Genomic DNA, 13,587 nt, shown 5'->3' on the forward strand with positions numbered 1-13,587 from the left:
TAATTAATGACATCAGGTTCCAATCATTTCACAGATCACCCAACAGACTATAAAGAATCCAGCACTACCTAAAACTTCGTGATCCACCCCTAACGGCGCAGCATGGAAAACAATCGCTCCTCCACCGCACCAAATCCAGATACTAGGGGAGAGTGAAATTCGAATTGAACTTGAAACTGCCACCAAGCCCTGTTCAATGCTAGATGAAATATAGATAATTCTTCCTCATAACTTTCATTAACTTGCGATGATGTGATACCTTGCCTCCCTTCGATAGTATGTGGCGAGGAGGAATGCTTTACTGCTTGCTTCTCGCGTCAACTTTGGCAGGTTGCTCAAGTCATCTCGTACACCATACATCGATACGCCCTGACTTCACGAACCCATATAAGAAGGCGCGGTAAAGTGGATGCATGTTATTTGGACTGATGGAAGGTTGGCAGTGGCTTGCCGAGCTATCTTCGCGACCAGCCAAGGATGCACTGTGCACATGGCAACACCTCTTCCCAACGTTGAAATGATGATCAAATTTTGGCTAGACAGGTTACAGAACTCCCCTGCAGCCATGAGATGGAAGTTTACCGTTCATGATCTAGGTGCCGGGGCTCAAGAAAGCGCGTACGGGAACTCCTCTTGCCCAGTGGCTTCGAATCTTGGTCGGCGGGTCTACTGGTCTCGGCACGGTTCTCATGTTCAACATCACTTTGGCTATTTAGTCAGGATCCATCTTCTATCGTTTTTGTCCTTACCTCGTGGGCTGTGGCGTGAGCTCTTCCTATCTTTTGATATCACAACACCACCAGTTTTAATGAGCTTCACTCCTAGAAGATCCCTGGATGGCTATTATGACAACGTATCGTGGACACGTCCGTACAAGGCAAGATGCGATTTTGCTTTTTGAGGCTTGTCAGCTGGACGTATTGCCCAAAATTCAACGCCGTTTATCACGTAAGGAACGAAAAGATGTGATATTGCCTGGCGCGGTATTTGTTTGGGACGAGGTAGAAGCCGGCATTCAGAGGTGGACAGATGGGAGACTGTGGGGTTCCATTACGCTATCAGAAGAGTTCATCATACGTCGAGAGATGGAAAGGAAGGCAAGAAGACCGAGCAATGTCCAGGAACGCCCTGTATTAGACGCGGATAGTGCAGGTAGTCGACGTGGAAGTGACGGAGGGGAACAAATGGAGGAAGAAACAACGGACGATTACCAATACAAGAAAAACGGACTTGTCAGGCGATCAATGACTATCAGCTCGAATGGACGCCAACTTCATTTGGTGACTTATGACGACCAAACTTGCAGAGATACCTCGGAGCTGCCTTGCCCTACCACAGATTCTCTCCTGAAGCACTTGGTTGAGGAGAAAATTGCGTCACGTTCAGCACCTCCCCTTACAATATTTCACGAATCGAGGTTAAGAACCGAAAACCGTTATGGAGATTCAAATGCTTGCTTGCAGCCTGTCTTTGGAGCACATTTCAATGGTGCATTGCCATCTAATGCATACGTGCCGGATTCCAGGGATCCAAATCTCCACTGCAGTGCTCCCCCAGGTCGAATACATCAAGGAAATGAAACGGCGATGAATCTCTACAGATTACTTGCATCTTTAACACAAAGCTCATCCAACATGCCACAGGGTCCACCACCCCAGCCACAGCACTTGGAAAATTATTGTGTCCGCACACCAGCTATGTCAACTTACCCACCACCATTTTTTATTCCAGCAGTACATACGTATCCATTCCAAACGATTCCTCCACCTCAAGGGCTCCTTACTTCCTCAAATCAACTCCATGCTCCTTTTCCACCAGTATTTGTCAGTTTTCAGCAGGCAGGGGTCAACGCTCATCAGAGAAATCATGACCATTTTAACCCACTAAACAATACAATCGAAATGTCAAATTCAGCTGGCGCGCCTGGCAGCATTGGTGTCCAGTCCGTGAGTTTTCCACCATGCTCGTCCCTCCCAATGCCAGAAATCCCACCAAATTCAACAGGTACGCCTCACAAAGGCTTGTCAACCCAGAAGCCGAAGTTCAGGGCAGTAGGAACGGCTAGCGAGACAGGTTGGGAAAATGGCAAGAAAGGAGATGTTAGCAATCAGACTTTGAAGGTCCACAGAGATGATGCAAATGCTGTGCGTTCTTTGGATAAGAGGTTCTTAATTGATTGAGATTCAATTCATATTTGCGAAATTCAGCAGTGGAGAAGATGGATCCCTGCCATGATGCTTCTGTAAGCGACAATGTGAAGCTTTTGAGCAACTCGCGATGAAGTACTGGGCAATGATGCTGGCTGGGAATTCACGAAGCCTTTCCCCAAGAGAGTTTCACATACCAACAGATAACCAAAACGCATCTTCATCACAATATCTCGTGGGGTCAAAAGACAGGGTGGGATTTGTAGCCAAGTCATGTGTACCAACTTTGGCGAGAGCCGAACTTCCGTGCCAATACTGGCTAATAACGGCCAAGTAAACACCAAGAAGTGAACGCTCCACAGAATGCGTGCCTCCGTCATGTCATGCTCAGGTTCTCTTCGGAAAGCAGTCACACAGAAAATAAAAGAGAAATGCCAAGTCATATCCAAGCTCATCAGATGTTTGTCACTAAAAACATGTGCTTTTGGACTTGGAAAGTGGCGGACATACTGCGCTATTACGACATGTAAGGCTTGGTATGGTGGTTCATATTTGGACTCGGCGACATTCAAGGCTACTGTAAAACTGATCAACTCCCACAAGACTTCGATTGAAATGTCAAAATGGCGATTTAACAATACATCTTTTGACAATTTAGCACCTTCAGTATTCCCCATCATTCGGTCCAGCTTCAATAACAAGAATTATGTATCTTCTATATCGGAAAGCGCTAGATATCAGAGATGCAAGAAAAATTGCAAGTCGCTCCAGCCCAGAGAGGAGCCCATTGCCAATGGTCTTCGTAGGATGCGTTCTGGGATTTGCATTCCTCGCATTCGTGACGTAAGCACACATCTTTCTCCATGATTTCTCCTCCCGTGGACAGAATGTATAATCTATGAACGGCCTGACGGATTATCTAGTTGCACTTGTATTCGCTATCGCAGGCGACACGGCAACGCATTTCGGGCTGTTCGCCAGACACATCGTCCGGCACCGAAGCGAAGCCAATTCAGTGTCCAGCAATATTCAGCCTGGAAGAGAACCCACTCAGGTTCTTTTAGTCACAGTGAAAAACACTCCGAGAAGAATGATATATCGTCAGAATGGGAGATTACAGTGTGGTACGTTGTCGTTTTGCTTCCGATATCAACGAATCAGAAAGCTGATCACTTACTAGTGCGATTTGCCTGGAAGTTGTGAAAGACCATGATCCCATTTATGAATTGCAATGTCTGCACATTTTCCATTTCCGGTGTGCCAAAGCATGGTATGACCGCGATGGTGCAAGGACATGTCCGATCTGTAGAAACGGACCGAACATTAAAACCATGTTAAGGAGCTCTGAGGAACCATCAGGATCATGACGTCCTCTCTTGAGAAGGAGAAACTCTGAAATTTGGGCAGCTCGGTCTCATTGAAAGTTCTTTAAAGTACCCAATTGGGCTTACAAGTTTATAACAAACTTACCTGATGCGAGTTTTGGCACAATATAGCATGGGTTCGGTTTCGAACTGAATTGCCGGAGGATTCTAGCAACTGCGTTTGCAGGTGGGGCCAAATTGTTAAACCTGATGATCAAGAGCATCAGTACATGTGTTCCGAAAGCGAAAGGGCTGGAACATTGAGAGTGCTTCGCATACTTCAAGTGGAATGAAAGTGATGGTTTGTTACTCCGACTAATATACCTACTCAATTGGAGGAATCCAGGACCTTAATGGCAAGAGACTGAGGACGATTGAGCTCGCTGTTACATGATTTAGAGTGGAAAGATGGCATTAATAGATGCTAAATTAAAGTATGCTATTGCAATATTATTTTTGATTGACTCCAAAGGTATACAGGAGATTTCCGCAGAGACATCTAAAATGCCAGCTGAAGTACGAAGCAAGATCCATCAGCGTCCCAGCTTCTGTGAATCGGCCGTCCAGTTTCTGAGACCGTATCAACCACCCTTATCCATGAGCAGCAAAAGTGCTCTTCGATCTCAGCCACCCACCATACCTCCACAAATAGAACATACCCGCGACACCCAGGCACGACAGACCCGCCAACAAACTCACACCTCCTCCAATGCCCAAATTGATGAACATCGGACGCGAGAATAGAATGCAAGCAGCAGCAAACATTGAACGAGACAGATCGTTTGCCGCGAACAAACTCGCAGCATATCTTGGGTACGAAAGTGGAAGGTAGACGAAGACGCACTGGAAGATGAAGAAGTTCGCTGCGACCAGAATTGTCACGCCAATCAGACTCACTATCCAGTGAACAGCGTGTCTTGCCGTCCATCCGAACATAAAATAGCCCACGGGAAGGAAGACTACTCCGAAAAGAGCAGGGACTAGACGGTGTTCTGGCTCTCTAAGACCGTTCTTCTTAATGTCTGGGATCAAGTACTTGAACTGATAAACCAAGAAACCGGTAACTCCAATTAGACAGGCGACGCCGATGGTCAAAAAGCAGAGACCGACTTCGCCAATGTTGAAGTGGTAGATTGGGGGATATACTCATAGAAACTCCTGTTTAAACGTTGAGGGAACTTTGATACTGTACCTTATGTATTTCCCTCCGGGGGCCGCTGCCGTGGAGGCCGAGTAGGTAGGTAGGTAGTCAATCTACACGTGATATCTCGCTTGCTTAGCTTACCTTACCCATACTATACCTAATAAGTCGGTCTATAGAATTTATTATTCTCACTTCGATGCCGGACATTTCAAATCATTTCAAAGACTTCGAAAAAGGAATAGTAGATTCCGTAGGTGAGCGACGTCTAGGTGTTGTTAGGTTTATTCTCTCGCGTTCGCTTTGATAGTAGAAGGTGGGGACGTACATAGATGTTGGTGAATGCAACAGCGGGGTCTTTGACCATGATCTCAATTGGTTTAATGATGGCGTCGAGGAATACCTCTAAGGCTTTCAATTTCGCTTGATCAATCTCACTCTTTGATTTGATATGATTGTGTCCTGTAAGCTTTCGAAGACGTTGTGCTCGTCGCCGGAGAATGTTGTCTGCCGAGGTCTCCGGGTATGCGAAGAGGAAGATGATGAGAATTGGGCCTGTTAGCCAGACAATTTCCCAGAGTCCCCAACGCCAACCTTTAGCTTGAACAGCGAACCTTCAATAAACAGTCAGTATTTTCAATCTGGTGAGAGTATGATGTTAAGTATCTTACCCTGCGATGATGGGACCGATAGCAGGACCCCAAAAACAAGCTGCTGTCCATGCTGAGAGATAAACAGGTAGCTCTAGCAGAGAATACATGTCGCCGACTGATGCACCTCCATTTGCTAGACATGGACTCCCGAAGAAGCCAGTAAGAAATCTGAGCACCAGCAAGCCAGCATAGTTATCAACAACGGCAGTCGGAATCGACAAGATGACGAAGAGAGCGAATGTAGGAACATAGACCCAATTCCTTCCAATTGAGGCAATCTCACTTAACGGAGCGAACAAGAGCGGCCCAACCCCGTACCCAACAACAAAGATGGCGAGACCCACTGCAGCTGCTGTATCTCCAACGTGGAATTGTTTCATGACTCCACCTTCTCCAGGAACATACATACTTGATGCTCCATAGACGGCGAGAGAATACGCGCAGAGCTGAACAAGCACAATGTTTTTCTTGAACGATGGCCACTTCAAAAAAGTCAGCAGTGCTAGCAAAATGTTTTGAAGAGCAGGCTCTAGCATCTCAGAAATATCTTTCTTTTTGAGACCTCATCTCACTCGAGATCATGTGTGAGGGGGTTTACATACATTCTGTGGGTTCGCAGGATCATCGGTGGTGTACCAGTCGACCAGAATTGTTCCGTCGGCAGTCTTGGTTGGTGCGATAGCAATAGACTTTGTTCTTTCTGCTTGGATCACTTGCTCGACGTCAAAACGTTCACGGGTGTACGCGGCGGTGGAAGTGCGAGTCAATTCTCGATGAATCGACGAACCATTAGTGCGAGTACGGGCAGCTTCATGGTCCTGTTTGGTTCTGATGGCTTCGAGCTGAAACGGGGTTGGATCTTGGGTTTGATCAACATCTTCGTCATCAAGTTCCTTAGACGTCTTGTTTTCGTTGATTTCAATATCGCCATCTGAAGCAGAGGACTCGGGGGGAGATTTTTCTTCGGAAGTTGCTGCGTTGTCTTCTTGTTTCAAGAGTGTCTCCTGTCACAATATATTAGCACAATCGTAGATGAATTGCAAGAATACATACCAGTGGTGCCCAGTGGAAGTCTCCTTGCTCCTCTGGGTATAGCAAGTATTTGTTCTTTGTCGCGTATCTGATCACTTGGCCTACAGCCGATTCTCGAAACAAATCCATACTCGTCGATCGTGAAAATTGGGAAGTAAAAATTGAAAACTGTTTATTTCCTGTTCTCCATGTTTAGGAGAAACCAGATTGATATATAAGAGATCTTGAGAAGGTCGAAGAAAGTCTGCTTACAATCAGCAGAATTACTTTTGGGTTAGTCAGTATCAGAAACACAGGAAGAAGCCTGGAAGCAGACAATCTTGGTTAGTAGCTCTGTTTACTAATCGTGGCCCTGGCGCGCACTCCCGATGGGGCAATAATGGAACAAGGCTGGCTTGTCAGCAAGCCCGCAGCCCATATGAAGATTGCTGCCGGCAGATCAAGGCCCGCAAAACCAATCATTCTTTCTCACCATCACGCCTTCAGAGAGTCCTGAAACTTCATGGCTATGAAAATGTGGTTATGCATATTTATTCCGTACGGTTCTGGAGACTGGTGCTTTTCATGGCAAAGCTTTCTACTGCCAAGGCTTTTCTCGATTTATAAGCTTGGCTCCGTTCTGATCCCTTGCATCCTACATGATTTGAGTCTATAAGCCAGGGATCTATTAGATTATGACTGGTTACGAGGAACGTATATTTACCTTGGCCACTATCGATGAAGGCTACATTACAGCGGGAGCCGGCTGCCATCGGCGCTGGGAGTGGTGTTGACCGCCTTTCTGTGATACCTCCAGGAAAGGCTCTCAACTCTGATCCTGGGTAGGGCCATTAGCCGCTCATAGATGACTCCCACTACATGTTCGGCGTGAAAGCTGCGTTTCGAAGTGTCAAGAATACGCAATACCCGCATAGTTTGCAGTACCCGCCAGTTGTGGGAACCGCGGATCAGCATTGCCGACACCAAAGGGCCACAAGGATCTCCGGATCATACGTCTGATATCAGGGTGTAAGAAAAGACTGGGTCGATTGTAACAAGTTGGCACTATAATATAATACCCATTTCTTGGAATGACTTAATGCCGATGGATGGAGTCAGCATGCTTTATCACCGCATGATAACAAAGCGACTCGCTTGACCTCAGGGGTCTCTTGGCAAATCAGCAGTGAGCGGGATGCAGGGAAGGTTCAGCCCAGTTCGTATTGACGAGACCTCTGAGTGGATTTGGTTTGCGATGAATGTTTGGTTATCATCTCAGTGGGAGACTCCCGGAGGCTCGTATAATACGGAATTCGATATCTTAAACCCGAAATCATGGCACCTCCTACCACTGGACAACTCATGCAGTCTAGAACTTGACAACTGCTACTCCAATAAATATTGCTATTTATAAGTTAGTGGTTGCTATTTTGTGCATCAGGTTACGGTCGACATAACCCCACGTTCGATTGGATCATGATGAAACCCAAAGCGAGTTCCTTCCCTTTGATCGCTGAGAATAGATTGCCCTCATTTGTCCTCTGAGTTGCTGTACGCTAATTGAGGTAGAAGGAGGACCTTCTTGATTGCATCCGCCTTCAATTTGAAAACATTGATCTTTGTTCCATGGAGCTTGCTCTTCCCCGAACGAGCTGTGATTGTTCGGTGACAATGAAGCGTGATTTCGAGTATGGAAACAGTCTTGTGAAGCAGGAAAATGGTTCATCGAAATGGCATTGGAGGTCTAGTACAACATCTATCATTTTATTCTATGCTTTTGTTTTGTACATGCGCTTGTGAAGGATTCCAAACCTGAAGTAACATCCATGGAATTAATTGAATCCTACCATAATTTAACCCAATAGCCTATCAAGAAATGGCAATTTGAAAATCCTCTCGCCAAGATGCAACGCCTCCATTAGTTGATCCAACCTTTTGGTCCTCCCCATTTGCCTTTCAACATATGCTTGCCATAGACCCAAGGGAAGAAGTCCTTCTTGAGGTGATAAAAAGCTCTGCGTGGAATTGCCTGATCAATGCCAAACCAGCTGTTGAATGTTTCTTTCGGCTCGCCACCATACTTGAATTCTGCCAAGAGCACCTTCCCGTACTCTGTCAGAAGTGGGCAAGAAGTGTACCCATCATAAACCGCATCTGACTCCTTCCCTTCTAGCGAAGATATCAGGTTGCTGACGAGGACTGGCGCTTGCGAGGTGATTGCCGCCACAGTTTTCGATGTCGGCAGGCTGGATGCATCGCCAATCGACCAAACATTTTTGTATGTTTTGTGCTGGGTGGTGCCGTCGTTGACATCCACGAAACCAGCTTCATTGGACAGAGGACTCTTTTTGACGAATGTGTGCGGTCTGTTCTTGGGCGAAACGTGCAGGAACTCGAACTTTCTCTTTACTTGCTCCTTTCCACCTGGGCGTGCAAATGTTGCCGTGTTTCCCTCAACTTCAACGAGATCATGCTCGAACAGCCCCTCAACGCCTCTCTCAACACGCATTTTCTCAAGTTCGGCGCTGTATTTGGGTACACCAAACATCGTAGGCAAGCCGGTAGCAAAGGTAATATTGATTGGTGAGTCAGATGCACCGCTCCTGTAGAGTCCAGCGTTCTTCCAGTGATCTAGTGCCAGCCACATGATCTTTTGAGGTGCACCAGCACACTTGACCACACCAGCTGGTTGAGTGAAAATGGCTGTGCCACTTTTGAGTTTCTGGATCTGAGGGAACACTTTATCGCAGTAACGGTAATCGTAAATAGAAGCGACAGGTGAATTTGGATCGGCGATGATTTCGGGTAATCCCTTCACGGTTTCGTAATCTACCTTGATACCCGGGACAACAACGAGTTGCTCGTAGCTGATCTTGTCACCATTGCTGAGAGTAATTGAATTGTCATCTGGGGACAATGTTTCAACGCCATTGTCGTAGAACTTGAGTTTAGAATCAATCAGGCTATTCAGTGGTTCTCGCAGCTCCTCTTTTGTCTTGAGTCCCCCTCCAACAAGTGTCCATCCAGGTTGATAATTGTGCCATGTTGCCGGATCCACAACGGCAATGTCGTCTTCGGCGAATTTTCCTTTCAGGAGAAGCTGATGACTGACAGATAGGCCAGCTGCACCGCCACCAACAACAACAACTTTGTGATTTCGATTGATGGAGCTCACAGGAGACACTGTAGCCATTCCTCGCAAGAAATGAGCCTTTTCTGACAGGACAGCAGGACGGACAGCCGAAGCTGCCGTCCGGGATATCTGGCTTCGATACATGTTGGCGTGGTTCTTCAGAAAGAAAAACCCGCTTTTGTGGTGCTGGGAGGAGCACAATTCGAGGATCAAAGAAAACGAAGATGCAACCAGCGAAGTCGGAGGGTGCCGTTCTAAGACGGGTGGGGTGGAGAATGCGGCGTCAGATTTTTGATCCTAGATGAAACTCGATTGACCAATCATAGTCGCCAAAAGTAACCCAAAATACTGGGGCGATATGAGGTTCTCTACACAACACGATGCATCCTCGGAATGAAAAGAAACGAGCATGTTTATATGACTTCCCATCTCCCTGCGTTTCGCGCTATGTAAATCACTCAAGTTGCCGTGTGGCAGACCATTTCCAAAAACGAATTGCGGGTTGGCGGAACCCTGGAACGCGAATTTGTAAATCCTTGTATCCACCTTACCACCTTGCCCACCTGTCAGGCTTTAACCTAGCTGGAATGGTCTTACCCTGTCTCAGAGCTAGCTTTACAGGCATCGTCTAGGCTCAGTGCAGCATTTATCATGGGCTTTTCGCTTACTCGCCAACCAAAACATTATTGACAGTTCCCTAGAGCAGCCTAACAAAGTTGACATGAGCCGACAAGTCACCGTCCGGATTCAGAGGTCTGCAACATGATCGAATGAAGTAATAAGGGATAGACTCAGTCTTCACCTTAGTGTGAAAGCCAAAGATCTGGCCGTGTCGCACCCAGCACCCATAGATATTTTATGATGGAATTAAGCGAAAGCGCCCCCTTTTGCCATAGGTCACGTGAATCGATTACGACGTTAACTTCGGAGAATATTGACAGGATGTCTCTGTTCCTTTCCCGCTTAAGCGGAAGGGCCTGGAGTTCTGATTTATAGAGGCTCACTGTGAACATACATATATGTAGAAATCATGTAGAATGTTAATTAGCTCGAACCTGACAGGCAAGAATTATGGAGCGGGCAGCGGTTAATGGGACGGGATACGTATTCAGACTTCTTTTGGAACGACCGCCGGCAATACTTCCATAGTATTGTCTTGCATCATAGCCATCTCAGATCCAAGTGCCGTAACAGAAACCCTAGCATTAGGATCCGCCCCACTTTCCAGCAGCACTCTAACAGAATCGTCCTCCCCATTGTTCACAGCTACAAACAATGGCGTTTGCCCTTGATGATTCCTAGCATCAACCTCCGCTCCCACTTCAATCAGCGCTTTGATGGTGTTGGTATGTCCATGGGCCGCTGCCAGATGTAACGGGGTCTGGCCTGCATAATCTTTGCAGGCCACGTCGACTCCAGAATTTGACAGGATGCGAACAATTGCATGATAGCCCTTCCAAGCAGCAACATGTATGAGAGTCGATCCTGCACTGGTACGAGCTGGAGAGTAAATCTGATTGAAAGTCAATTAATTGAAGAGCAGCACCTCGTAAGCTGCATTCTTACCGAAGAGCTCTCTGGTGGTGAGGCTAATTCATCACTATCCTGTATATGACACTGGGGCCTCAGGGTCATCCAATCTGAAGATGATGATCAGTAAGTGATGCTGGCGTATCTGAGAATCAAATGGTCGTACGTACCAAAATCAAAAATTGGGGAAGCGCAATGCAAAGCTTCAATTCCGTTCTGGGCTTCGGAAGGCAGGTTCACTTCATTCACACAATTGGTAGCGAATTGTTGGGGTACATTCGCCAGAGATCCCCTGTCTTCCAGCTGTCTTTCTGCAATCTTGAGCTTTCGCTTAATATTTTCGCGATATCGTCGCTGGGCTTCTCTATTTTGCAGTTTCCTGCGCTCCATTTTGCTCAGAGGCGGCTTATTTGAGAAATGTGTGATCGGCCCGTGATCCAGTCAATAATAAATGAAGAAGCGATCTCTTTGGTTGTGACAGAATTGATATAGATTAGGAAGACGAAAAAGAAATCCTCACAATTCCAGATCCTCCACACCAATCCAACGAAGCTTTGGCCCTCACTGCGGTTATCGAGGAGAGAAGTGAAGGAGATCAAACTACCTGTCGCACTTCAAATCTAGATCCATAAACTACGATCAGTAGCGGTGAGATTAGTAGCTTAAGGCGCATGTGATTGATGAGAGGCCGATGAATATGGCGTGCTCCTCAAGGCCAGTTTGCCAACCAAAGTCAACGGTTAGTGACAGTGGAAGAACGGTATTACATAACGTCCAATAGTAACAAATCAGACTTCATAGTGTGAGATCTGTTTACTATCATCTGCGAGAATTTCGGCTGGCCACAGTATGTCATTATGTGGACTCAAGTGGACGTAGATGTAGTTGGATGTCGGGCAGGTGGGGTAGCAAGATACGGATCAAGATTCGCCACATCATGCTTTCAAGTCTGGAACACTGCAGATTATGGCACAAAATTTGCAATCTATTGGCTTGGTATATGTTAGCTGCCGTTGACAGGTCGTACAGAAGCGTGTTGTCGGAGAAATCATTTGTTTTGATTCTCAGGCAAACTCGCTTAACAACTGTGGGGGTTAAACCTCAAGGTCAAAAAAAGAGAGGTAGAATTTTCCCCACGCGTTGACGGGTTTCAAAATAGCATTCTAACCTCTAGTTATAAACTGGAATCGAGGTTAAATCAAATTTCGCGTTGATCTCTTCCTGGAAAGATATGTTCATTCACTTCAGCCCCAGCTACCTTGCAAGCTCCATTACACTGCAGCATCACTTGCTTCTTTCCGCGGTAGTACACACCTCACCGCCACTACAACAGGTGGTAGCTTTGATTAAGGCAGTATATACCGAGTACAAAGTTTCTTGATAGCGAATGACCAGAGTTCCTCCACCGCATCTCTGTAGAAAATGTAAAAGTGACTTTCAGTGTGGACAAATATATTCGGAGATGCGAATGGAATGATGCAGTCGGATGGTCCACATTTCATGCTTTTAATGATTATTTCTTTTCCTATAAAAAGGAACATTACAAGTTGGACTAAGCTTTCTGTGACTATCCGCAAATCAATCATTATTGAGTAGACACAAAAACTAGCTACCATTCAGAAACCTCTCCGTGAAGACTCCACATCCCACCTAAGAAACCACGCGGAGTAGCCTCAAAGGTCCGGAAAAAGCGATTTTCCGAAATCCTGTAGTTCTCACAGCGTCAGACCATTTCAACCCACGAAAGCATACTAGGCGCCCGATGGTGAGGTCGGAACTTACCATGGGTCTTTCAATTAGCTCTACTTGGAGTCAGACAGTCTCTGACTTTCATAGTAGTCTCCAAGTGCTACATCTCCACCTGACTCGTCCCTCTTCTCATTGAAGTCAGAGAGTCGCTGGTTCTCGAAGTGGTTTCCGAGTACAACATCACCGACTGACTCCTCCCTCTTTCCGGTCGGCGAGCTCGTGTATCGACCACGCTCACTGCCAGTGCTTTCATGAGAGTCAGCGCGTTTTTCAGCAGCTGAGACTGCATTTCGCTCGTAGTAGTCCCCAATTGCTACATCTCCGACAGACTCCCACCTCTTTCCAGTTGGCGAGCTTGTCATTCGAATACGTTCGTTGCCAGCGCTCTCATGAGACTGGGCGCGTTTCCCAGTGGCCGAGACAGCAAGTCGCCCAGTGTAGCCTCCAAGTGCTGCATCCTCAGCTAGCTCCTCTCTCTTTCCGGCTGGCAAGCTTGTCAATCGAGCGCGTTCATTGCCGGTTTTCTCATGAGACTTTTCGCGTTTCTCAGCGGCTGAGACGGCGATCTTCTCGTAATAATTCCCAAGTGCTGTGTCTCCAACAGACTCTGCACGATCGGCAATACTCGCGGCGTTCGAATCTTTTACATAGATGAGCAATTATTTGACCACGATTTTGGTTTTAGACATTCACCTGTAATGGGGAGAGCAAGAGTTGAGCCAATAACGGCTGCGAGGAGGAGTTGACAACGCATTGTGGAGAAGTGTTTGCTGGAGTATGTGCTGAGGAGCTGGTTCTCTTGGGTTCAATGTTTTTGGTACAGATAAGTTCTGAGGGAGTCGTCATGTAAATATAATGC

The 13,587-nt window shown here is 46.6% G+C and overlaps 5 protein-coding genes across 5 annotated transcripts; 1 reads left to right on the forward strand and 4 right to left on the reverse strand.

Annotated features, from left to right (window-relative positions):
• Nucleotides 1–524: 524 nt before the first annotated feature.
• Nucleotides 525–2,397, forward strand: ONS95_010044 (uncharacterized protein). The gene has a single exon (XM_058503610.1). The coding sequence runs from the start codon at nt 837–839 to the stop codon at nt 2,178–2,180; it is 1,344 nt and encodes a 447-aa protein (XP_058360322.1). The 5' UTR covers nt 525–836; the 3' UTR covers nt 2,181–2,397.
• A 1,505-nt stretch (nt 2,398–3,902) lies between these two features.
• Nucleotides 3,903–6,667, reverse strand: ONS95_010045 (uncharacterized protein). The gene is made up of 5 exons (XM_058503611.1): nt 6,590–6,667; nt 6,359–6,516; nt 5,908–6,309; nt 5,324–5,787; nt 3,903–5,266 (listed from the first exon to the last, which is right to left on the reverse strand). Exons 2-5 carry the CDS (start codon nt 6,464–6,466, stop codon nt 4,921–4,923), a joined length of 1,320 nt encoding a protein of 439 aa, XP_058360323.1. The 5' UTR covers nt 6,467–6,516; nt 6,590–6,667; the 3' UTR covers nt 3,903–4,920.
• Nucleotides 6,668–8,234: 1,567 nt separating this feature from the next.
• On the reverse strand, nt 8,235–9,593 carry ONS95_010046 (uncharacterized protein; the record flags this gene model as incomplete). Its single annotated transcript, XM_058503612.1, has 1 exon — nt 8,235–9,593. The coding sequence occupies one exon, from the start codon at nt 9,591–9,593 to the stop codon at nt 8,235–8,237; it is 1,359 nt and encodes a 452-aa protein (XP_058360324.1).
• Nucleotides 9,594–10,557: 964 nt separating this feature from the next.
• On the reverse strand, nt 10,558–11,369 carry ONS95_010047 (uncharacterized protein; the record flags this gene model as incomplete). Its single annotated transcript, XM_058503613.1, has 3 exons — nt 10,558–10,962; nt 11,016–11,089; nt 11,150–11,369. 3 exons carry the CDS (start codon nt 11,367–11,369, stop codon nt 10,558–10,560), a joined length of 699 nt encoding a protein of 232 aa, XP_058360325.1.
• A 1,412-nt stretch (nt 11,370–12,781) lies between these two features.
• ONS95_010048 (uncharacterized protein) lies at nt 12,782–13,482 on the reverse strand (the record flags this gene model as incomplete). The annotated part of the gene is made up of 2 exons (XM_058503614.1): nt 12,782–13,368; nt 13,422–13,482. 2 exons carry the CDS (start codon nt 13,480–13,482, stop codon nt 12,782–12,784), a joined length of 648 nt encoding a protein of 215 aa, XP_058360326.1.
• Between the last annotated feature and the right edge of the window lie 105 nt (nt 13,483–13,587).

The sequence above is a fragment of the Cadophora gregata genome, assembly GCF_030347475.1.
Source record: "Cadophora gregata isolate MNR1 chromosome Unknown scaffold_4, whole genome shotgun sequence".
In the NCBI taxonomy this organism is placed as follows: Eukaryota; Fungi; Ascomycota; class Leotiomycetes; order Helotiales; family Ploettnerulaceae; genus Cadophora; species Cadophora gregata.

Coding starts and splice junctions, on each gene's coding strand:
- ONS95_010044 (XM_058503610.1), top strand. CDS start 837: ATGGCTATTATGACAACGTATCGTGGACACGTCCGTACAAGGCAAGAT.
- ONS95_010045 (XM_058503611.1), bottom strand. CDS start 6,466: ATGGATTTGTTTCGAGAATCGGCTGTAGGCCAAGTGATCAGATACGCG. Junction 5,788..5,907: donor ATCCTGCGAACCCACAGAAT/GTATGTAAACCC, acceptor ACTTTTTTGAAG/TGGCCATCGTTCAAGAAAAA. Junction 5,267..5,323: donor ATCGGTCCCATCATCGCAGG/GTAAGATACTTA, acceptor TGTTTATTGAAG/GTTCGCTGTTCAAGCTAAAG.